This window comes from Micropterus dolomieu, linkage group LG08, assembly GCF_021292245.1.
Source record: "Micropterus dolomieu isolate WLL.071019.BEF.003 ecotype Adirondacks linkage group LG08, ASM2129224v1, whole genome shotgun sequence".
Lineage (NCBI taxonomy): Eukaryota > Metazoa > Chordata > Actinopteri > Centrarchiformes > Centrarchidae > Micropterus > Micropterus dolomieu.
The window spans coordinates 29,482,570-29,508,068 of NC_060157.1; the positions used below are offsets into that span (position 1 = coordinate 29,482,570).

General features: G+C 39.7%; 1 protein-coding gene across 4 annotated transcripts in view; it reads left to right on the forward strand.

Annotated features, from left to right (window-relative positions):
• The window catches only part of ptpn11b (protein tyrosine phosphatase non-receptor type 11b), a 53,997-nt gene extending 29,813 nt beyond the window's left edge, over positions 1 to 24,184 (forward strand). Inside the window, exons 3-16 of one of the 4 annotated variants that reach the window (XM_046056129.1) lie at positions 6,484 to 6,678; positions 8,987 to 9,179; positions 9,413 to 9,532; positions 12,097 to 12,210; positions 12,978 to 13,074; positions 13,307 to 13,386; positions 13,731 to 13,910; positions 14,719 to 14,850; positions 16,033 to 16,187; positions 17,602 to 17,669; positions 17,762 to 17,913; positions 18,158 to 18,258; positions 18,372 to 18,496; positions 21,351 to 24,184. In XM_046056129.1, coding sequence (XP_045912085.1) covers positions 6,484 to 6,678; positions 8,987 to 9,179; positions 9,413 to 9,532; positions 12,097 to 12,210; positions 12,978 to 13,074; positions 13,307 to 13,386; positions 13,731 to 13,910; positions 14,719 to 14,850; positions 16,033 to 16,187; positions 17,602 to 17,669; positions 17,762 to 17,913; positions 18,158 to 18,258; positions 18,372 to 18,456 — 1,672 coding nt within the window. In that variant the 3' untranslated portion in view covers positions 18,457 to 18,496; positions 21,351 to 24,184. The remainder of the gene's footprint in view (positions 1 to 6,483; positions 6,679 to 8,986; positions 9,180 to 9,412; positions 9,533 to 12,096; positions 12,211 to 12,977; positions 13,075 to 13,306; positions 13,387 to 13,730; positions 13,911 to 14,718; positions 14,851 to 16,032; positions 16,188 to 17,601; positions 17,670 to 17,761; positions 17,914 to 18,157; positions 18,259 to 18,371; positions 18,497 to 21,350) is intronic. The other 3 variants (XM_046056131.1, XM_046056130.1, XM_046056132.1) reach the window with 3 other exon arrangements.
• The last annotated feature ends 1,315 nt before the right edge of the window (positions 24,185 to 25,499 follow it).

Genomic DNA, 25,499 nt, shown 5'->3' on the forward strand with positions numbered 1-25,499 from the left:
AATAACACAGTATTCATCCAAAGTTGAATTTATAAGCAAAAAAATGTGCTATTGCTCAATTTAGGGGTATGACCAGTAGCTCATGGTGGCTATTGTTAGCTAAAGTTAGCAAACTTTAGATAGATATTGTTGTTTAAATTACATTATAAAACGGGTAGCTCAAATCAAGCAATCTGATTGGTTCATAGTAGTGGTATAATGAGCGGATACAACGGCTGTGACGTCAAATTTCATTTGCCCATCCGTATTCGTATCACTCCGCGACAGACAGGGTTCACGTTATAATCTGGTCTCATGCCCCAGTTACACCTGGTAATAAAATGAGATAATGAGATTTGTATGAAAATGCATTAAAGTTCTGCTTTTAAATGCTATACTATTCTTTGTGGGGTTCATCAATAGTGATAAATGATCAGTATATATTTTATGAACGTTAATCGTTAATATATTATTACACTTAGTAAAAGTACCATTCAAACAGCAAAGTGTCCTAAAAGGACCTTAAGAAGTGAATTGCATAATTCAGCAAAACAGATATTGTAGGCTACCTACCGAAATTTGCATCCGCCTCTTTTCTCAGTATAACAGAGCGTTACCCAGTTAACTCGAACGCACCTGTTGACTACCAGTTATACAGTGTGCTAACTTCCACAGCTGTTTTCCAAAGTTAACATAGCGCTCCTTATTAGCTAGGCTCCTTACATGCTTGCTAGTAACTGTTTTGAAGATGGATCTCCGACACTGACAGCGTTGTGTTGGACAGATTTGTGCAGCGGTGTTTATGATACCAACCATTCAATTCACAGACGGGTCTGTTGTTCGTGTTTGCGAGAGAGAGAGAGAGAGGGCGAATATGCGCTGCGCAGCGCTGCAATTGTGGTGTCCGAACAATAATGCTGCGATGATGTGTTGAGAAGAAATCCGCTTGACACTGTTCTTGATCATAAAAGTTTATCTAAAAGTTCAGCATCAATTACAAGCTCTGCAGCAGCTTGGAGAGTGACCCAGCCCGATGACCACTCTGTCTCTCTGTACATCAAACACAGCTTATATAGGACATGTTTAGGCATCTGTTAGATACCATAGAAGGGTTTGAGTCTGCAAACTAAGGCACCAATCCATATAAGGGCACAGGTCTATAGGATATGTGTAGGCATCTGTTAGACACCATATAAGGGTCTGAGTCTCCACATAACCACTAACCTCTGCTCTCCCCTTAAAAGGTCACTAATCCTCTATCCAGCTGCTACAGTATTATTTTAAACTGTTATGCGTCAAATGCACATATATTATACACCACACAATCAAGAACGATTTTAAAATGGGTCGCCAAATTTACTTGGGCGGCTGTTAATCTACCTGGGCGGCCCGCCCAAGTAAAGTCTAAGGCTCCGTGTCCACCAAAGCGTTTTTTGCCAGCTGAAAACGCCACCTGCTGTTCTGAAAACGCCTAGCTGGGAGCGCTAGAGTGCGTTTTGGAGGCGCAGCGTTTTTTTTCGAGACGCTGTGGTTGCTATGATACATAATTTCCATGGAGTCAATGTGTTGCAAGTAGGGTAGCCTACTTAATTTTAGTGAATGTAAAAATGTCACCACAAAGTACGTAGGCCTACTTGCTCTGGCCCTTGCTCTGCATGAAGAGAAGGCTGAAACATGAGAGCACAGACTGTCCGTGCTCTCATGAAACCAACACATTTGACAGTTCCAGTACACCTCCATCAGTACAAAACATTACAGATTCTATAATCTTTTGAATAATGTACACAGAAGGCATTTCTTTTTGTTGTGCTGCACCAAATAAAGTCTGTAAAATGTAGAGAATATTGGAAAATACTAAAGATAATTACTTAATTATCCTGTATCTACAAAAGCTATTCTTAGCTAGCATATCATGATACCTAACTCAATTTCTGTTTCTCTCCAAACACACACCCATAGAGTGTCTTAGAGCTGAGCAGAAGAAAGACTAATTAGCCAGTCATTAGCCAGGTTTCATCTTACCAAGGCCATTATGTGCAGGATAGTCACTGTGAAGATTATAATGGATCCTGGGAGAGTCTGTTGTCTCTCTGTCTCTCTTTCTAATCTTCCTCTCTTTGCCTCTCCACTTCTTATCTTCAACCCCTCTCCTCTTCTCTGGTCCACGAGGTGAACAGAAGTGGTTGGACAGAGCTGCTGCTGAAAAGCGTCTGAAGGCTGAGACGCTAATGAGAGCTTTTTGAGGGTTTTGAAAATTTAATCAATTCAGAGTTTCCCTCCCTCTTTGAGTTTCATGAAACTCAAAGAGGGAGAAAGAGAAAGTTTGATGCAGAAAAAGTTTGGTTATAATTCATATTCAACTCTGCAAGGAGAGCAATCTGGTCAAGTTTTCTAATTTTGCATGCTCTTTATACACTCTAAGGAATTTTAAGGGCAATCTTAAGAGAGAATTTTGCAGGGCAAATTAATACAGAGAGCAAATGGATTTTCTCCTAGCCTGTATGTTATACAGTATAATGCTTGCCTGGGTTTGCTTATATATGATTCCATTGCAGGCAGGCTATTTAAAGGTTTACACAGTCAAGTAAAAAAAAAATCATTAATGTGGATGTCAAATAAATCAATGAATGTTAACTGTATTTAAGTCTACATTTCCACCACATTTAAAATATTTTTTTTAATTCCTGCATTGAATGTTAATGTTGCATTCTGACATCTAACCTCCCACATCATAACATGGCCCAGTTTAATACACTCAGCTAATAGTGGCATTAGGTGTGCTTATATCTGCAGGACAGCAAGAACAAAGACACAACAGCCATGGTTAAATACTACTACTTTTTTTCTGTTGGGAAGAGTCAGTTAAAATACTGAAGTTCTATAGTTCTAGGAAATATTTATTGTTTAGACTGACACTTCACCAGTGGCACAAAAAGTAGCTTTTGTTCATTTGTTTAGCCCCGTAATATTGTTGAAGTAATTCTTATCCATATATATATTCTTATCCATTCAAGTTTTAAGCCATTTTCTATGTGCTAGTATATGAATTTGCAGACACCTCTTCAAATTGCCCAACCTTCAGAAGTGAGTCTACTACAGGTGAGGAAATAGAGGGTGTATGTGATTCAAACAGATGTCTGCTTTTTTAAAGATACTGCATTTGATGTATTCCTGTTTTTTTCCACAACCAGGGCAAGCTCTTGAGACACACAAATCACTGACCTGACATAACTGAAATATCTGAATCATATCATATCTGAACTTTTACATCACATTTGAACATGCCTCCCTTAGGTTTTATGATAAAAACCTAGTCTGTAGAGATGCAAAAGGGGAATTGAAACAGAGGCCCAAACTTGACACCCTAAATTTGATAAGTGGGCTGGATATGGCAAAAGGAATTTCTCAGAAGTATCAGGCTTTATTGAGTAAAAAATCTTATTTTGAATAGCTTTGGGGCAAAGTAAGCAATAATTGATATATTCTGGGCTTTCTACATGTACTGTATGTGCATTTTTGAGCAATGTATCTCCTAGTCGTCCATGTTTGTGTACTTTTTCTTATCAGTGTATTAGCTTGTTTAGTCACAATGATCTAAATACCGTTTATTACTCAAATGTAGTCAGTCTTATTTACAGCTTGATTTGTGTACCTAAAGAAAGTAAACTCTGTATTTTTTGTATTTATTTAGATAAGAAATATTTAACATATCTTGATTTTATGTGATTATCAGATGGAACAAAACAGTATTGCTGAGATTAGTCTTGTTGTTATTAGTAAATCCAACTAATTGTCACTAGAAGTTCAGAATGGTAAAGCAGTGTTATTCCAGACATGCTATTTTCAGGCGGCTAAACACTCTGCAGCTGAAATGATCATATGGTATGTTGGTGACAACATACACACTGATTTGAAAATACAGATCTTAGGTGAGTAAAGAGGAAAAACCTTGTACTTCTCATAGAATTAGTGTATTACTAAAAATGTTGAAAATATTAAAATGAGAAGAAGTGATAGGCAGTGTCCACGTAGTGTAGTCATTTTTGCATTTCCTTTTCACTGAAAAAAATACAGAAATGACAATGTGAATTTTGCTGGGACCTGTACCAAACAAGCATGTTCCCTAATGTCTGGATGTGATTTGTAGGTTGGGTCATCTCTATAGCACCACAGTGGTTCATTTATAATGGATTGTTGTGACATATCAACTCCTGCAATTTGAATATTGCACTTAGCCGGATTGCAACCGAACATATTTCACTTAATTGTTCAGCCATAAAATATCATCAGAATTATGCATATAGGCATTCTTGTAAGTATTTCAGCGATTACTGCTTTATAAACCCATGAAATGGATCATTTATTCACTTTTATGGTTAAATGGAAGCTGGAACAGCCATTAGCAATTTTATCAAGGTAAAAAAAATATTGATGTGTTTTGTACATCTTGTGTTTAGAGATTGCTTTTCTCTTCCAGTTTATTGAGCTGGAAATTATAGACTACTATGCAAACATGCACCATGTGTCTGGATGGGTTTCTTGTTATTGAAAGAGAGAGAGAGTTCTTCATTTTGGACAGCATGAAACCAATACTGAGACAAAAGAATTATCCTTAATGCTAATTGTGGATAGTAATGTTTTCCTATTGATAATTTATCACATAATGTATATAAACGGTGCTGTACTTACGTAAGTTAACCCATAGGGTTCACCAATCATGTCTGTGGTATCCGATCAATTTGATCTTATCTAATTTTGACCTTTTTTATATTCTTATCTGCAACTTGTGTTTACATTTGCACCTTTTAATATGCTTGATTAAGCAAACATGTTTTATTGTGGTATATAAAGGCTAAATCAAAATTATTTTTTTTTTAAAAAAGCTAAAATTACTTCTAAGGGTTAAATAAGCAGGGAAAAAACAGTCTTTATTCAACAGAAATAGTCAGTCTGTCTGTCAGTCTATTGCTTTTTATGGAAACCTAAAGTTGTAACATCGGCTGGTCTGTTAAGTTGTACCTAAACAGTCTGTAGTTGATACATTGAAAGAAAATAAAAATCATGTCAAATAATATGTTGTGTATTTAAATAGACTGTAATGAGCCATAGCTGAGCAGACATGACGGTGACCTTGGCTTCCTGTATTCTTTCTGTAAAGAAGACTGCCAAATTTTAATAAATCTATGAATGTAATATGGAGCAGGGAACCAGTCAATGAAAATCTAATAGGATGTATTTGGCTCATTCCAGAATTAATGGTGTTAAACTCTGAGCGAAAAGGGAGCTTTGGCCCGAGAGCTGAGGAGGGGCCTTTAACAGGGCCATAGACCTGTGGCACCTTGCCAACAGCCACTAATAGAGCCATAAAGCAATTACCAGGAAATGCTGGAACAGAGGAATGGAGGGAGAGACCGAGAGATGAATTATGGGACAGATGAATGAAGGAAAGGATTGCCTGTATGTTGAGTGGAGTGATGGAAAGAAGGAAAAAGGGAATGCTAAATTCATAAGGACAACAAGAAAAGTGATGGAGGAAATAGGATTTGTGCCATTTGATATGACCATTAGCTGATAATCAGTTTGCAGAGAGAGAGAGAGAGAGAGAGAGAGAGAGAGAGAGAGAGAGAGAGACTATTGTATCTCAATCTGCAGATCAGATAGTACTGACTGCCTATCTAACCCCCTTGTGTTCACTAAAACTATGTTGTATGTGTGTGTCATCATATTTGATATGTTTACAGGATGTTAACTCAGGTTGTTTATTTCTGCTAAAGAAAGATGTTGGACAAAATACATTTTGCCAACAAGCTGTTGAGCTGCATCTGTTTCTTCACTTGCTTCCAGGCAGATATCTGTATAGGATAGGTGTGTGTGTGTGTGTGAGAGAGAGTTTTCAGATTTGTGTGCACCTATTTAGACCAGAGAGAGGACTTTGAATATGCAAAATGGTACCAAATGTTTTCTGGCTTATCAGTATTTGAGCTTGGCAGCTGCATGAATTTCTGTTGTTCTGCAGGCATGATACAGCCTTCCTCCAAATACATTAGATATGAAAACTACAGTGTATTACAAAAAGGATGATCCCTTGTGAGAAGATTTGTGTTTTTGTTCATGGAAGTCAAAGTGAGAAATATTCTGTATGTGTGATAAAATGGATCAGTATTTTTAAATCACTGTGGTTTTGTTGGGTTTAATTTCTTAAAATGGGAGGCGATAGCCTGATAAGCTGGACACTGTTATAGTGTATAAGCATTTTATGCTGTGTGAGTGAGTGTGGGCGAAGTGTGTATGGTCGTGATTTTGTATTGTGTGAGCATATACATGAACATGTGTGTGGGCGGCTGTTTGTGCGATCACTGTTTAAATATCTGCAGGGTGCAAGTCAACAAGATAAAAATCTGAAGAGAAAAATTGACAGTGCTTCTTTGGAGTTAGTCCACCTCTGTTTACACACATGATAACTAACTAAATGATTGAACTGCCTCTGTTGGTTTTCCCACTCAGGCGAAAAGATGAGGTGACCCACATTAAGATCCAGAACTCGGGCGACTACTATGACCTGTACGGAGGTGAGAAGTTTGCCACGCTCGCTGAGCTGGTGCAGTATTACACCGAACAGCAAGATCTCCTGCGCGAGAGGAACGGCCATGTCATCGAGCTCAAGTACCCACTCAACTGCAAGGACCCCACCTCTGAGAGGTGCAGACAAACTCGCACACAAACACCCACACATGCAAATAAGCTCAGATTTGCATACAGCTAAGGACTATGTGGATAAATCTAAGCAGATAGACACAAATATACACACAACACAACACATAATATCAAAGGTCAGCTCGATATGTTGATCTAAACTCATTAAAACTGCATGAATGTTTCTCCCTGACCACAGACAGTTATTTTTATTTCAGAGGGTAAAGCCTCATCCTGCCATGAGAAGCAGCTAAACCACCTGAGAAGTGTTATTAGTCTAGCTTTCAGTGCCGTTACAGTATCCTGTTATGGCCTAAATACTGTTTGTGGCATTTTATCCTGTTATGGCCTAAATACTGTCATTTAAAGTTTTGCGTCGTCATGATGCTTAGCATATTGAATTTAGCCACAGTTTTGAGAAGAATATTTTTCTTATCTTGATGAACTATCCACTGTTATGGATTACAATGGAAAAGTGTGTAACACTTGAAAAGCAGAATGTCCTTTTTAGCTCTGTTTTGGTCTCCACCAGCTCCAGAAATGTTAAATGCTCCACTGTGTTCACATGCTAGTTGCTTTGTCTGCAGTTTGGTGATGGATAGGTCATTAATTCTTTAACTATCTACCAATACACATATGTGTTTATACAAGATGTTTGTAAGGAGGATGCATTCTGTACACACTCACTCCCACACATTAAATTCAGGCGCAATGCATAAATCGTGGTGTATTCCCAAATGTATCTTCAAACAGACTAAGTGGGTGGTGGTGCTGTTTTTGTTTATCCATACCAAGTATCCACATGCTAACATCCTTCCAGAGAGTATACTCAGGTTGGACACAGCTACACAATTCATCACACCTACACACCTTGAAATTACTAAGGCAGTCTTTTAGAATGCTACATGATCAGATTTATATTATCATGTACAAATCATCACTTTTCAGCTGTGTTTGGCTGAGCCAGGCTATGTACATTTTCTTTTTCTTATCTGCACGTTGCCATGTGTTTCTCAGTTTCTGTTTAGGCCTAAGAACAACTTGTATTGTATGGTTTTGGTTTATGTGGTTTTTCCATTCTACATACGTCTCTTGTCAGAGCCTCCTACATGTTTGTGCTCACCACAGAGGAAAAAAAAAAAGCACAGACATGCAGGTTTTTCATTTTAACATCAGCAACCGCGTGAGACTGCAGCAATGTAAAAGACACTTTCATTCTTGAGTAGGAGTCACAATGTACAGATAGACATTATGTTAAACCCTAATGCTACAAAATGGGACTTTTTCCCTTGAGGTAGGAAGCATAATGCTTGTCCTCCCCCTCAGTTTGTCAAGTCTTAACTTTTAATGTTACTTGTCTTGAAAATTTGTCTACCTTGATACAGCATCTAGCCTGAGGCTGAGGTTCTCCATCTCCACAGGAGTTGGAAAAAGAGATTGTGTTTTTGAACAGGTTTTGCCTGCCGTTATTTCTTTGATGTCTTATTATTTTCAGCTGCGACCAGCAGCTCTGTAGCTCCCTCTGTCGGTCGGTTAGTTTGGTCGGTGTGTGGGTGGGTGTGTGTGTGTGTGTGTGTGTGTTGGTGTTCATGCCACTTGACTAAAAGGGCATGGCAATGCGAGTGGCCTACAGAGCTATTTAGCCAGCTAATATAACATGATACCCACAGCAAATGCTTTTGGCTCTACATGTTCGAAACATCACTTAAAGTGGCTATTATTGATATTTTAAATAACAACAACAATTCCCCACTGTGACCCATCCATCAGTGTGTCCCTGAGCAAGACACTTAACCCCTTGTTGCTGACATCAGCTAAATGAATAAATGTAAATTTAAACAACAACAAATGACAAAACATGACAATGTAAAAAGGGGTCGCATGTGAATGTTCAGGTCCCCTTGTATTTACGGAGCTTTAAAACAAATTTACTGTTTTGGTTCACTCTAACTGCTTTCATAGCTTTGTTTTTGGTTGTAGTAGGCAACCGTTTTCATTGAAAAAGCTCTAAACACTACCTGCTCAGCAGACGGACACAACATCATAACACTGTAATATGATAATAAATTCTAAGTAAATAATTCTGCAATAATGATGATGATCTAGTAATATATAAACTTAGTTTTAAACTATAAGGTCAAGATTTATTGTTCCTAACATGTTTAAATTATTTTATTTATTTTGAGGAATTGCCACAAACCATATGATACCATCCTTCAAGATGTTGGTTTGCATGTTCCTGTCAGTTTGTCATTGAATATTGTTTCTGAATTCATGTGTTGGTATATAAGTGTGTTGTCTCTCTCCTCTCCAGGTGGTACCATGGGCACCTCTCTGGGCGAGATGCAGAGAAACTGCTCACAGACAAAGGCAAAGCCGGTAGCTTCCTGGTACGGGAGAGCCAGAGTAAACCGGGCGATTTTGTCCTCTCAGTTCTCACCAATGAGGAGAAACATGAGAACGTGGACCGCAAGACCAAGGTCACCCACGTTATGATACGCTACCAGGTGAGCTAACTTAGTGCAGGCAACTTGAAATATACAGAAATTGATATGGAGGATTTTGAGTATTGTTTAGGTGGATGAAGTCAGCCTGGAGGCCTATTATACCTAGACTGAATTCACCACTCATCATCTACCTCAGCATACTGTTGGTGCTTTGAGTCATGATTCATTTTTATACTCTAGGAACTCCTCATACGAGCTGTTGCTATAGTTAAACTGTTGATGTTTGTCTCCAGCAGGATGGTAAATACGACGTAGGCGGTGGTGAGAGGTTCGACACCCTGGCTGACCTGGTGGATCACTACAAGAAGAACCCTATGGTGGAGAAAAGTGGCATCGTAGTTCACCTTAAACAGGTATGGAATAGAAATTTAACATGGAACACAAACAAAAACATCTGATCAGGTGAATCTTGGGCATACAGTGCCGTCAAAGCAAGGATAGTGTTGCAATATACTTGTTAATTCAAATCACATGAAAAGGTTATTTTTGTACTACGATCAATGTAAAACATTGCAATAAAATAAGAGAAAAAAATCAAAATAGGTGTCACACTGTAATTTACCATAATCAATAGTAAAAACATATACGGTGAAGATAAAAATTAGCATCACACAGTGGTTTAAAACAGTCAGTACAGGTCAATATGTTAATAAGAAAAAAATAAAATAAGAATCAAACAGTAAAAGCATTTTTGTGAAATTGTATCTTAAGTTAGATAAAACCGGGAGCATAATTTGCAAGCCTGATCTCCTGTGGTAGTTACAGATTGTAGGGGTCCTGACAGAAAAAACGCTGTCTCCTTTGGTTTTTAGTCTAGACCTTGGAATGGCTAGCAACGCGTGTGTAATCACGTGACTCCGCCCCGTCCAGTCCTGCTCATCTTCCAGACTTGAGATGTTAGCTAGCGCTAACCGCCCACACTTTCTAGCAGTTGGGGAAACAGCAGACAGACTTTTTTAACAGACATACTGTAACCTACATTGTACATATACTGCCAGACTGACAACTTACTCGCTCGCTTTCACCGAGCCTTTCTATCGCTCGCTCTCTCGCATTCGCTCGCCCACACACTACACACACACACTGGCCTTAAAGACCTTACTTCCTGCTCTTATAACAGCACCTTTCAGCACTTGCTAGATGATCTTTGAAGAATGAGGAGAGGAAGCTAGCCAAGCGTTGAGTGTTCTTGTGCTCGTACAGTGTGCGGGTAAAAATCACTAACGTTAGTTGCATTGATATTTCAGTTTTTCTCAATTGCTTAAACACTATAACTAGGCTTTTGAACTAAAATTTTCAAACCATAACCCAATTTTTTCAAAAAGCACACCCCTTTCCCTAAACTCTACACACAAAACAAAAACAAAAAATCATTCATTAATCGTAATCGAGGTAAAATGTACAATTAACTGTGATTTTGATTTTGGGTCATAACGTCCAGCCCTACTCAGAGATATATGAAGGGGCCAGGCCAAGTCTGGTCTTAAAAGTAATTAAAATAATTTTAAAATCAATCCTAAAAGAAACAGGCAGCCAGTGTAAGAATGCTAAAACTGGTGTGATATGGCGACAGACAGGTATATAGGAAGTTACGATCGTGAAGGTGGGAGGCGATAAAAGCATATGGTTTCTCCTGATCTGTGGCTGAATTAAATTACTTAACTTTGTCTGTATTTCTCAAATGATAAATATATAACTGAACAATTTTATTTACATGGTGTTTAAAACACAAGTCCTTGTCAATAACTACCCTAAGATTTCTGTCCGAGGGCATAATTTGCTAGTTCATCTAGGTTTGCCATTATTTTGAATTCTGTTTGTGGGGTGACCAAGTACAATGGCATCAGATTTTGTTTAGTTTAATTGTAGAATGCTGTGTGCCATCCAGTATTTAATTTGAGCAAGGCTCTTGTCAAGGGTTGCAGTATAGAAGTGTGTGTCATCGGTCTAACGGTGGAAGTGGACTTTATATTTGCGGATGATATTACTGAGAGGGAGCATATAGATGGAGAATAGAATGGGACCCAGAATTGTACCCTGGGGGACACCATATAGAAAGTATGTGGGGGATGAAACTGAGCTGGTCACAGAGAAACATCTGTTAGATAAGTAGGACCTAAACCAGTTTAAGACCACATCTGTGATTTCTGCTCACCTTTCCGGTCTGTCGATTAGCATATTGTGATTGACCGTGTCAAAAGCAGCACTTAAGTCCAAAACTAGAATGCACTCACCGGCATCTTCAGTCAAGAGAGGGTCATTACAGACTCTGAAAAGAGCAGTCTTAGTACTAAGAGATCGAAAGCCAGACTAGAATATTTCGAAAAAATTATTGTCTGACAAACCTGCCACTAATTGTTTGAACACAGCTTTTTCTAGGACCTTACAATATTCAAGGTGAAAGACCCAACAGTATGCATAGTCTACTTCAGTAGTCTGGTAGGGACCACATCCAAGTGGCAAACAGATGACATTGTGTGGTTAACCATATCATTGAGAGTGGAAAGAAATATTGATGTAAAGAAACTGAAGGATAAAAAGGCTCTGGTACAGATAGACTGTGGGGCCAGCTGCTTTTTTTTTTTTCAGTAAAAATATTTTGAACTGCTTGCAGAGGTGGGGCAAGTTAATGTTAGGTGGAGCACCAACAAGCCGGTCAAGTGTTTTAAACAACACTTTTGAGGTTTTGGGCATTCTGAGAAATCAACATGTAAACGTACATTGCTCATGCATCATTGACTGCAGTATTGTATTTCCTCACTAAGTCATGTACTCATAGTAAATGCAGGCCTTCCATTTGCGCTCTGCTTTGCATACCTCTCTCTTTAGGAAGCGGGTGTTGTTGTTAAACCACGGGGGGTTTACAACAACTTGCTTTGTTCTGTTGACTAATTTAATTTCCCTCTCCCAACAACAGCCCTTTAACGCCACGAGGATAAATGCAGCCAACATTGAGAACCGGGTACGAGAGCTCAACAAAGTCGCTGACAACTCTGAGAAACCCAAACAAGGATTCTGGGAAGAATTTGAGGTATGTAGCCTCAAAACCATCAGCGCCAGAATGATTCCTTTTGATTTCCAGTCACTTGAAAGGCACTGTGTTCAGCACTTTTATTAAATGAGGCTTCAGTTAAAAGCTGGATGACCTGAGAAATAATTGGGGAAACTGAGTCATGTAAATTGCTCTTTTGAGGTTTCAATAGCTCTTGCACAATGCACCCCACACACATTTCTGTTTAAGTATTAAGTATTAAGTATTTAATTCTAAGTTTGATGGCTTTCTTGCTTTTACCTAGTAACATAGAGTATACAATATTTTTCATAGCAGACTTTTTATTTGTTTCATTTCTAATTGTACATTTATACCCATTTTTGTCATTTCCCTTTATTTATTTATTTATTTATTTATTTAATTATTTTTACAGTTGTTTGTTTCTCTACAAGATGATAGTCAAGATGATAGTGATCAGTATGTGGTTATTGAATTGCCTGCTCCTAGACTATAATCGTTATTGGGATAATCAATAATAATTTTTCAAATTAATTTAAATCACTTTCTGAATCTTCTGTGTTGAAGTGTGTGTGTGTGGGGGGGGGGGAGGGTAATAAACATATGAACTACAAAATCCAAGTTATTTTGAAATCAATTCAGGAAAACAGTGCCAACATATGAGTTAGTCTATCAAGAATTAGTAGTCGCACTATAGGGAATATTCTGTTGTTTGGAACTTCATGGTACTCTTTTTGTGCATCTCATGTTATTGTCATTATTCTTTTTCTTTTGTCATCACCTTCCAGGTACTTCAGCAGCAGGAGTGCAAACTGCTATATCCCCGGAAAGAAGGCCAGAAGCCAGAAAACAAGAGTAAAAACAGATACAAGAATATCCTCCCCTGTGAGTCACACAGCAACCTGCCATTTCCTGTCTCCAACGTCCTGTGGAAAGAATGACACAAATAGACAATTTAGAGGCCTCAATAGAGTGTGAACATTTTTGCTTTGATAGCACTCACCTTATCAATTGACATTAGATTACAAAAAACCCATCAAGCATGATCTCAGGAAAATATAGACTAGACTGTAGATTTTGTTGTGTATTAATGATAGTTTGACTATTGTGTTTTCAGTTGACACAACTCGGGTTGAAATCAGGGAAACAGATCCAGATGTTCCTGGTTCAGACTACATCAATGCCAACTACATCAGAGTGAGTATGTTCAGCCCAGTATACAAGGCCATTTGTCAGCTGTAAATTATCAAAAAATACTGCAGTAATACACAAACACTCAAGGTAATTTACCTTAACTAATGAATTAGTTCTAAAGTTGTACATATATCACACAGTATGGCTACCTCAAATTTATTGGTAAACTCAGATGATTTTGTTTTAAAACAAACTAGTATTTCTTTATTTAATGCTACATTTAATTGGTAAATATTATCTTCAAGAAGTGAAACTATTTCTGTATATTTTAACTTTATCATCAGGTAGTACACATTGTTAAGGGCTGGGGTTAGTGAATGAATGAACGAATGAATCTATCTTCACAGTATATTACTGTCCATGCTGTACAGAGTATGCATGAAGAAGGACGCCATGTGGAGGAGGGCAAAGTCTTCATCGCCACCCAAGGGTGCCTACAGAATACAGTCATTGACTTCTGGAAGATGGTGTATCAGGAGAATACACACGTTATCGTCATGACCACAAAGGAAGTAGAGCGAGGACGGGTGAGCAGTTGGCACTAAACATACTTTATATATACTGTGGTTGAGCTGAGGGCCTGTGAAATATTATGATTGCTTCTGTATATTAAAGTTGAACTAGAAAGGTAAATTTCTATTTTCTATAGCAAGTAGCTTGTTTTTCTCTTCCCAGCTCTTTTTCACTTGTTTTCTCTAGCATTTACTCTTATATGGTCTCTTTATTGTCTCAAGATTGCACTCCTTTGAGCTTATTGGTGATGATTGCTTGTAATGATGGAGATCTATGAACTAAGGGATTATTCTGTGATGGGAGATTTTGTGAAAATGGCATGAGTGAAATACCACATCTAAAACACTAAATCCACTACACTAGTCAAGTATAATTCTTCTGGAAGGTACTTAACAATCAGATTGGTCACAAATGCCTTTACGAGCAACAGAAGATAACAGGACAAACAAGAACACAAGGTTTACACTTTAGCGTCTCATGATGAGCTAAATGCTATTTCAGGCTCTTTTCCTTGTTTAATTGATTTTGATCAAGTATCAAGTCCCTTTGTTGACCTTTACAAATCTGCATTGCTCTAACTACATTTGTTTTTCCTGCATTTTAAGTTGAAAGATAGAGAGAAGGGAGGATATGTGTAGTAGGGATGAAGGGGGGGTGTGTGTAGGGTAGGAAGGGAGACGTCTGACAAGGATAGTATGACCGTTAAGCTGATTGGAAAGCTGCTTGAGATGTGCTGGTTCTTTCAGTTGTCTAATGCTCACCACCATCCCCCTCTCCTCTCTCCATCTTTCTCTCTCTTTCTCTGTTTTAACTCTGATTTAGAACAAATGTGTCCGTTACTGGCCCGACCTCCACGGCACTAAGGAGTTTGGGATGGTGCTGTTAAGGAACGTGGACGAGCAGCCAGCACAAGACTACATCCTGAGGAAGTTGGAGGTGACCCGTCTGGACCGGGTATGGAAAGCTGTAGACTCAGTTAGAGCTGACCCACTGACCTGGGGTCAGATTATCAAACCCCTAACACATGCACACACACATGCACACACACACGCACACACGCACGCACACACACACACAAATCTTCTGCACGTGCTTGTGCTCACAGGAGTATTGACTGCATGAATCTCAAAAATTCAAGAGGCAGATAGAGAAAAGTATATAACCAAAGTGCACTCAAGCCTAAAATAAAATATATATACGACTCACGGTTGTCCTTGACATGTAAATGTACAATAAGGAGAAAATAAAAAAATGCCAATCCTTTTTTATTGTTGCTCTAGTCTGCACAGTGAACACTGTCCAATTAATGCTTAGTAAAAGCAACAGCTTTTGCTTGATCACATTAGTCAGTCAAGGTACTGTTAATCTGTGAAAGCAGGCGACTAAAGCGGACAGTGTAGTTGATCTATGTTTATGCACATTCAGGTCCACACAAGTAAAGATTTTGTTTCATTGAAACAAAGCAAGGATAGAAGTTTATTTGATTTTTCTTTTTGTTTGTTTTTTTATTTGATTAGTGTCTATGGTTTATACTGTCTGCAGGTAGGTTCCTTGTTGCTATAATCCTGTACTGTATATTGGTCCTAACCTTTAGTTTCTCAGGATGACTTCACTGTAAGAAATTAGGGAAAGAATCCACAATCATCATTTTCCACAAAGGCATATTCCAGCATTCAGGTCTAATTGTTAGTACTGGTTTACTTTCAGTTTTACTACAATGCCAGTTTCAGCAACAAAGCATACATGTGACTACCAAAGAGTATCCCTCCATCAAAGTACATCAATGAACAAGTCCCAGCCAACATGAAGAAGGAATTTTATACTGACTGTGACTTTGGAAAATTCCCACTGAAATAAACTAAATCAAACTGCTGCAACATGATATTAGCTTTGGCAAAACATTTGAAACCACGCATGGATTTAGGATTGTGAATTTGGCCCCCTATTTCTTATAGTGGGCTCATTCCTTTCACTGAATACTGTAGAGCCAGAATGGAGGGAAAGATGCATCAGAATATGTTATATGCGCAAAATTAACATAATCAAATTTAAAAACAATTCATAATAATAGCAAGTGTTAAGAGAAATCTTTAACAACCTCATCTCATCATGTTTTTTTTTCCTGCAAACTTGTAGAAGGAGCCACCGAGATACATCTGGCACTACCAGTACCTCAGTTGGCCGGACCATGGGGTGCCCAATGAGCCTGGCGGTGTCCTCTGGTTCCTAGAGGAAGTCAACCGCACACAGAGTACCATTCCAGACACTGGACCCATTGTCGTCCACTGCAGGTACAACCAGAAGGGAAGGACACTGTTTTACAAAAGGAAGCTTAGAGACCTGTGGTTTGGCCATATATTCATTGTTGGTGGTCCAGGTAAAGGAAATATGCAAGGTGATCTGTTCATCAGCAGATATCAACATCAGCAATTACTAAAATACCATCTTGTGTACAGTCCTCTGTGTACGAACACATGCACACACAGTGGGTGTTCATCTGAACCACAAGCCTGAAGGCAGAGAAGACCGTTACGGCGTGGTCATTAGTCTCTTTTGAGAGGCAGAGCAGAGTGTAACTAGACAATGCAATTTCTGGAGAAATTGCGGTGTGAATGCTGGCTGTTGAAGGCTGATGCTAAACTAGACTGCTGGCTTGAATAATACTAATAAAATTTGAAATATGCTGGAAATCTGATCCTGTTCCAATGACTAAAATCACAAAGTAAGCAAAACCTGTGTGTGTGTGTGTGTGCCTGTATGTGTTAGTATTTGTCTTCCTATTTGTGTGTGGGATCCTGAGCCATACACAATTTAAAACAGGTGTGTGTGCATGCGCGCGCACTTGTCAGCTTGGACACATGCATGTGTTTGTCCTATGCAGTATAGTTTAAAGGTCCATTATTTGATGGCGCTGTGTGTGTGTGTCATACTTTTCTACAGAAAGTGACTAATCTCATGAAAGACTTATTTCCATGTAAACAATGATTGCATTTCAAAAGACCAACAATATACGCATTTAAAAACAACCACTGCAAGTCAGTGGGAACTGATCAAACACAAACATAGCTGTGAATTTGTACTTTTGAAAATCCTGTAGCGCCACCTACAGGTAAAATAATCCATAATATTCCACATACTTGCTGAGCAAACATGTCTATTGAGTTTTGCTCCAGTTGGTTAACATGCCCTGTTCAGGATTTCATCCGTCAATCTTTGGATCTGAAGGGCAAAACCTTAACCACTGTGTGGGTCACCACTTGCTTTTTCCTTTTTTGTTTTATTGTTCTCCATGTAGACTCAATTTCCCAGGAGATGGTAAAATTGTGGATAACTAAAAGTTTGCTTACCAAAACACATTTATGAAATTGGCCAATTGAGTGCGCTATACTTTTACTTGTAAGTTAAGCTGAGTTCTCTTGGAGATCTAACAGCATGTTATTGTGACACAATAACAAATTTAACTATTGCTGTTGCAAAGTGAAAACCTATTATTTATAGCCTGAGACTTTCATGTGTTATTTCTATTGTCATGTGTGGGTTGAGAAGACTCTCATGGATGTTTATGTAACTTCTTCCATAACTGACTGGATAAAATCAAATATGCTCTTATAAATATGTATGTCTTATTTTCCTCATGACATTGACGCTAAATTTCTTCACATGAAGTAACAACACGTTTGACTTCTCACTCTGTTGTCCCCACAGTGCAGGCATCGGCAGGACAGGCACCATTATCGTCATTGACATCCTGATTGACGTTATTAACCGCCAAGGTGGGAGACTTAAATATATAACTAACACTGGACATTTTTTTTCAAAGTCTTTGTATGGCATCTCCGCTAACTTTTGGATGTGTGTGTTCTAGGTCTCGATTGTGACATCGACATCCCTAAGACCATCCAGAGAGTACGGCAGCAGAGGTCGGGCATGGTGCAGACAGAGGCTCAGTATAAGTTCATATACATGGCTGTGAAGCAGTATATAGACACGGCTCAGAAGAGACTGGAGGAGGAGCAGGTACTCCACTACACAAGAAGTCAAAATTAAAGTGGCTTCCAAAGAAATTAAAACACATAACATGATGTTTTTTGACAAAGTAATTAAAGATTTAAAATGTTTTTACAAGACGCTGTTGAGCTCGTAGTGGGAAGGCCTGTACTAAGTTAAATTGTGGTCTTAGACACAGGACAGTTTGGAAAACTTTATAGAAGATCTCCGCCTCTAAATTGAATCTGCCTCCTGTCATGTTGCCTCTTTGCAGAGAAGTAAGATGAAGGAGAGGGAATATTCCAATATCAAATACCCCCAGATGACCAACTCGAGGTCTAAACCCAACATGGCATCCTCACGCTCTTCTTCTGTGTAAGTATACATATACCTTGATGGTAGAATGGCAATCGATGTGTGTGAACACAGAACCATAGCAGAAAATAGATTTGTTTTGTCAGTAACTATTTTTCTCTGTGTTATTGAAGGATGACAAATGATTCGTCAAGTGTGTACGAGAACATAAACTTTAAGAGCCCCCAGACGTCTTTCAGCAGTAACACCAGGAGGTAAAACCATCACTGTAGACCTCCACATCTCTGTCTGCGTCTCTGTAAGTACTTCATGAATTTCATTCTACCTAGTTTGCATTTCACCTTGTGCTGCGGCAAAATCCTTCAGCCACTCAAACACAGAACACTTGAACTTGAACACAGCTGCCAGAGAACTTCCCCCTACCACATCCACTGTAATGCAGACCTTCTGCACCTGGAGTTTTTCTGAAGAGTGCGTCGCTGTTTTGTTTATCGCGTGAACATGCACAATGATGCATATGCATACTTAAAGGGTTACTAAGCGATTCTGCAGAGAGTTTGTTGATATTTGAGTTCACCTGCCAAACAAACACACCCCTCCTTTCACTGCTCCTTCAGAAGCTCCGCCATGGCAACCAGTCCTACGCTGCTGAAATATGGCAGACTCCACAATCTGATGGCCGAGAGTACGTTAGCCTCATAATAAGGCTTGGTGGGGGGGGCAGCACTTTATGTGACAACTAGTCTGTCAATGTTTAAATATATATTGAAGCAAAATATGTTTCTAAGCAGAAGTCTAAGCCACGGAGTCTTGTTTATGTATCAGCTGGATCATCGAGAATAACGTCAACAGTTATAATTGGTGAACAAACAGCATCAAACGCAGGACATGTGAGCACACAAACACAGCATCCAAAATTATTTGAAATAGTTTTTACAAAACATACAGTGGAGAGTGTATTTAAACACAGCCGAAGTCACTGCTAACTTTGGGGCTAACCTCCTTCACTCTATTCAACAGTTGGCAAGCAACAGACAGGAGCTGCAGTCTTTATTCACCGGCCACTGTAACTTGTAACGTTACTGTACATTTACTGCTAAACAAGGCTTATTGCTGACCCGTCTCTTTCTTTTCACCGGGGCACCCGTTCACACACACGCTCCGTCTATTCCTCCTCTACCACACAGACAATGACTGCTGCTGCTGCAAAGCTACACAGCTAACCAGCTGGGATCATCACAAACATGACAACAGACGGACAAGACAGTAATACTGACCTGTTGCTTATGTGGAACAGCAAAGCTCACCTGTCCAGCAGAAACAGAGCAACCTCTGCGTCGGTTTTTGTTCCTTTCAAATCTCGGAGATTTATCCAGCATTGAAGCCTCTCACAGATGTTAACACAGGTCATCCCCTCACCTGGTAACGTGTGCGTGTGTGTATGCCTGTCACAGAATGTAGTTGTTAGTGAGAGTGGGGTGCCGCGACAGCACCACACCGAACCCAGAGGCAGGCAGGTTAGAACCCAAGCTTCCAGGGCACCCCGCAGTACCCACAGAGCATGTAGGACCCAGGCCACCGCCATAGGGGGGAACGAGAGGGGCAGCAGCCCTCAGGCCAGCCAGAGGACACCCGGGCACCAACCCAAGGCCCGCCCAGCCCCCGAAAGAGGGAGCAGCGCATAGATTCACTCAGCACCTCTGCGCGCTCTCTCTCGCTCTCTCTCACACAAATGCAAACAGAGCCATGTGTTAGAAAGAAAAACTAATGCATTCAAGTGAACTCTGAGAAGTTATCTATCTGTTTTCTTAACACAACGCTGTCAGTGTCGGAGACCCACCTTCAAATAAGTTATAAGCAAGCATGTGAGGAGCCTAGCTAATAAGGATATGTTAACGTTAGAATATAGCTGGGTTGTCGACGTAAGCGCGCTGTACATAGCTGCTATCAACTGCACCCGCCTCCTCCACAGTTGCATCACAGTTGCACGGTAATTCTGTAGGAAACAGAATTACCCCCTCCCCCAACAGGCAGGCCTGTATATTCTATGGAGAGTTTTATACTGTATGAGTTGTAAATAGGGATTTAAACATATTTTTGCCCAGAAGTTTTGGTCTGGACTAATGGACAGATCTGTCTCCCACTTTAAGAGTGGGAGAGAAACTGAACTATCTTTTTTTGACAGTAATATGTTGTTTTTTTTGGATAATTGTTTTGGGGCGAGAATTTAAGGAAGTTTTTTTATCATTGGAGATTTAAGTATAATAAATTGGACTTAAATCTCGCCCAAATTATGGATTTAAGCTGTTGATATTCAAGAAATGACTTATTGCTAATTTTATAATGTGCCACTATCCTGGAATGGAATAAAGTTACAGTCCTGGATGACATACTCTAAATGTCTTATTCCATTATTGTACCACAATGGGGATTTTAGTGTTTTCTTATTTTTGAAGGATGTTAGGATTGTTTCAGATTGGGGTAAGTCTGCAAGGGATAGATGATATTTTGAGAAATTCCCATCAGGCTGTCAGGCAAGTGCTTATGTTAATGCTTTTAAAGCAAGTATGATGTTTAATACTGGAGCTGATGAATGGCATATCGGAAATTTGAATTTCCTTACAGAATATTTGTTCTATGTCCATTCATGAGTGGATTATTTTTAACTGCAAATGAAGTCAAATTTTACTGCTATTTAAGGCAAATTTACTCAGCATTCAGCATTTTTCTGGCTGTTCTCTCCATTGTACACCACAACAGATAAATCGTCCGAACCTGTGTTAGCTTAAAGCAGAGTCATCAGTCAGCAGTTTGCTGGCCATGAAGTAACAAGAAATTGCAGCCCAGAAATTTCAAAGATATGTATATCTGACAAATTGCACATTAAAATATAGATGCACTTTAAATCTGACATGCAAATGTATTATAAAGAAAATTAAGGTTGTTGAATTTCTGACTGATTGAAAACACTACCACTCATTGAACTATGATTTAAAATCCCTGTCTGGCAATTTGAGTATATGTTAATATACTATATGGAAATGCTGCTTTTAGCTCCACATCATGAATTAGATCTGATTTTAGTGTTCTTGATTTAAAGTGACACCAGCCATTAACTCCACTTCTGCCTTGTCTGTTTGTGTTTGCTTCAGTTTCAGCTGAGGTGTCACTTCGTCAGTGCCTGAAAATCCCTTGTGGCAGGGGGGAGTGTGCTCTGACTACACCCCACATCTGTGGACCCTGCCTGGGTTGAAGGTGGCAATCTGACCTCTCTCCTGCTGCCGTCCTTCTGGATCTCTCTGTCTGGAGTCAAACCTTACCACGGAGAGGAGGACTCTACAGCATAGTGCTCTCACTCAGGGCCCTTCTCCTCCCCCATTTCTCCCCCCACTGCTCCAGCCTCTCCCTCTCTTAGAAGCGCAAGTGCCTTGTCACAGGATGTGTCTGTGATTTTGCATCCCTAAAGCGTTACATCAACAACATTAAATACTGTTACATTACTGTCACTATTTTCTAAACCCTGGAAACCCAAGTTGACGTGAGAAACGAGCAGGGTTTTTTTTTCTTGGGGTGAAAGACTTTAGTCTGCCCCAGGGTGAACTGAACACAACCGTATGGGACCCAAGAAGAGGTCAAAGCTAACCTGTTGGCCAGAAGTCACTCTATTCACTATCCCTCTTTCTCTGCCTTTGCTGGTTGTCATTTGAACTCAAATCTAAGACTGTTTTAGCGGTGTTCTGTCTCTCCAGCTGTGGTGGTTATTAATGTGGCCGCTGAGTGATTGCAAGGGCAGTTACATAACTTTCTACAGGAACCAGAGGCACAGGGAGGGCAACCAAGGTTGTTAGTTTTTTTTTAATATCGGCGAGTGGAATCTAAAATTTCTTTGTTTTCTTGAAGATATTTGTGTGCGTGTGTGTTGTGTGACCGGTGAGTGTAGTAGTACGTAATTGTCCACATTTGACAGGAAAGGAGTAGAGAGAATTCCTGAATAGGTGGTTGGAGTTGAGCTTGGCTGACAGCCGTCTCTCAGCTTTGTTTGACTGGCTGTACTCGTTAATCAGCAGGTCTGATGCAGTTCAACATCTGTCGTCGCAGATCGTCACAAGGAGACGAGGGAAAGGGGGCGATTACAGTGGGCCAGATGGCCATCTGCCTGAGATTGAAGAATAGATTTGCCTCCAAAAAGTAATTTAGAAGATGGCCATAATCCAGGCTTGATGATAGTGAGGCGAGTAAGCCAGTGTCATTGATGTGATAAGAAAGACGGTGGTGCTGCGGAGCAATGAGCCCTCTATGATGTCTGGCAGATTGTTTCACTATTTTTAGCCTCCAGGATCAGCACCAAAATATCCTACTCAAATACAAGACCAGATATACTGGTGAAATCTGACCTAGCATGTTTGGAATGTAATGACTTAGTGGTCTTGAAGACCTTAAAAAATTATAATTGTATAAAAATTTAAAGCATCAAAATAAACCGTGAATGAGCAGCACTTGTTGGTGGTGTTTATGCTCTGACCATTCCTCTTTCTCCGCCAACCGAAATGTTCAACTAACCAGGTCAAGGACACTAACAGGCTAGACACACCTTGTTTTCTTCAGTAATAAATTGACCAGTTTCTGCAGCTGCAGCTTGTGATTCTTAAGAAACAGGATTTAAAATACAGCAAATTGTAATCAAAATGTACTGCAGTAATAGTACTCCTTTCCTATGGGGGATGCAGGGGGGCTGGAGCCAATCCCAGCTGATACTGAGTATAGTTAATGGATGGATGGTAATAGTACTCATTGCACTGAAAAAAACTGTAATTCGATACTGTTGACCTTGTGGGGGATATTCAAATAAAGTAACAGGGTAACCTGGAACAGCCATATCATTGTCTGACAACAGAGTTCAATCTTTTAAAGACGGCTAACAAGAGCACAGAGTCTCGGTAAGCTTTGAAACTTTGTCTGTGTAGTTATTTCAGTCACTTGTCTGTCAGTGTGGAGATTTTTCCTGTTATAAATTTGCCAATACATTTTAATGGTTGACTCTTTATGTGAATAAAAGCTATGTTTTATGATATGAGTGGCATTGATGCCCTGTGTCAGTGAAGGCCTATGTCTGTTATATTTGACCCACTTGATGTACTTCAGTTGAATTCAAACAATCAAACGGGTTTGAATCCCTTTGGTTTTTCCTTTTGGTCTTTCACTATATGAACTTTGATCTTTGTCTGATGAATGAGAAATGACTTTTGGGGTTTTGCTTCTGTGTTTCTGAACTATCTTGCGCTGTGGAAAAATTAGTTTTTGGTGTATTTCACTTTGCCTCTTATGGGTATTTTTTATGATATGGTCAAACATCAATACTTGAAAGTGTGAAACTGCTGAATCTTTGGCCTCAGGCTTTGTGTGGATGTCCACTGGCTGTGGAAGTATTTTTGGTAGTGCACTAGATTTTGCCATCAGTGTTGTTTTTTTCTTGTTTTGTTTTTTGTTGTTTCATTTTGCTGATATGTTTAAATTGTATTTCAAATTGATTGTTTTATCCATTCTTGTATTTTGTATTGTGTCTGAATTATTATTATTATTATTAATGTTATTATTATTGGTGTAATTTCACCATCGAAACTAAGTAAATTCTTTCTCTGAGTTGAACCAGTGTACATTGAGGTATGCAGTAGTAACACAGTATTTTCTGCTTTTCTGCTTGTCCTCTTACATTTACTTGAACATGATGTTGATGTCTTTTTGTTTTGATTCCTTGTTCCTCTGTTGGTCACAGTACGCCTGAAGTGAGTAGAGGTATACTGAATGCTCCCATGCTGTCCGTTTGAGGCTCTTCCCCTTCCCTTTCCTCCTGTTGCACTGGCTGTGCCCAGACGCCTTTTTGCTGTACAGGCTACAACTGTTGATGCAATGAGCTGCCCGAGACGGCATTAAAATGGTTTATTATCAAATAGTTCAATAAAATCTATGATGGCACTATTTAAAGTTACACATGATTTTTTCTTTTTTCTGTTGTTTTTGCTTGTGAACCTGGAACAGTTTTTCTACTGGGGGAAGGAGAATCTCTTCAGTGCCAGTTTTGGAAAAGGTTCCTGAAAACATTGCCCTAAAGTGAAAGAAAGACCAGTGTGTTCGACCCATAGACTGTATATAAAAAGGTTAGACCCTGCTGTGGCTCTCCATCTTTCCACTGCACAGTACCAGCTCGACTCGCCTCGCCTTTGTTTGGTTTTCCATTGTGGAAACTTCCTTGTTGTGTACACAAACACTGCATTTTTAACACCATTGTGTTTACAAAGTTGTCGCAGCTGATTGGTAGTGGTAGGGGTGGTGCAGTGGATAAGACACATGCCTTGGGTGTGAGAGACCCGGGTTTGAATCCACTGTAAGACACCGCAGCAAGACATTTAACACCTAGTTGCTCCAGAGGCGTGCGTCAGCTAAAGGAATTAATGTCTAAAATGATTGGGTAACACCTGTGACACGCCCACCAAACAGAAGAAAACACACCTCGAAGCCCGTTGCTGAATGTTGCAGAAAGTTGCAAGGAAACAAGTAGTTCAATCCGAAAATGTTGCAAACCGGTGTTCTGACAATATCTTGTCGAAAAATGCGCAAATCGATAGCAGAGTCTATCAAGTCGCTCTGCCATATCAAAAAATGCTACCTTATGTGTTTCCTTTTCCAATCCCATAAAGTTGTCACTCTCGCAGTATTATGACATCTTCTGTTTTTTGATTATACACTGCTCAAAAAAATAAAGGGAACACTTAAACAACACAATGTAACTCCAAGTCAATCACACTCCTGTGAAATCAAACTGTCCACTTAGGAAGCAACACTGATTGTCAATCAATTTCACATGCTGTTGTGCAAATGGAATAGACATCAGGTGGAAATTATAGGCAATTAGCAAGACACCCCCAATAAAGGAGTGGTTCTGCGGGTGGTGACCACAGACCACTTCAGTTCCTATGCTTCCTGGCTGATGTTTTGGTCACTTTTGAATGCTGGCGGTGCTTTCACTCAGGTAGTGCAGCTCATCCAGGATGGCACATCAATGCGAGCTGTGGCAAGAAGGTTTGCTGTGTCTGTCAGCGTAGTGTCCAGAGCATGGAGGCGCTACCAGGAGACAGGCCAGTACATCAGGAGACGTGGAGGAGGCCGTAGGAGGGCAACAACCCAGCAGCAGGGCCGCTACCTCCGCCTTTGTGCAAGGAGGAGCAGGAGGAGCGCTGCCAGAGCCCTGCAAAATGACCTCCAGCAGGCCACAAATGTGCATGCGTCTGCTCAAACGGTCAGAA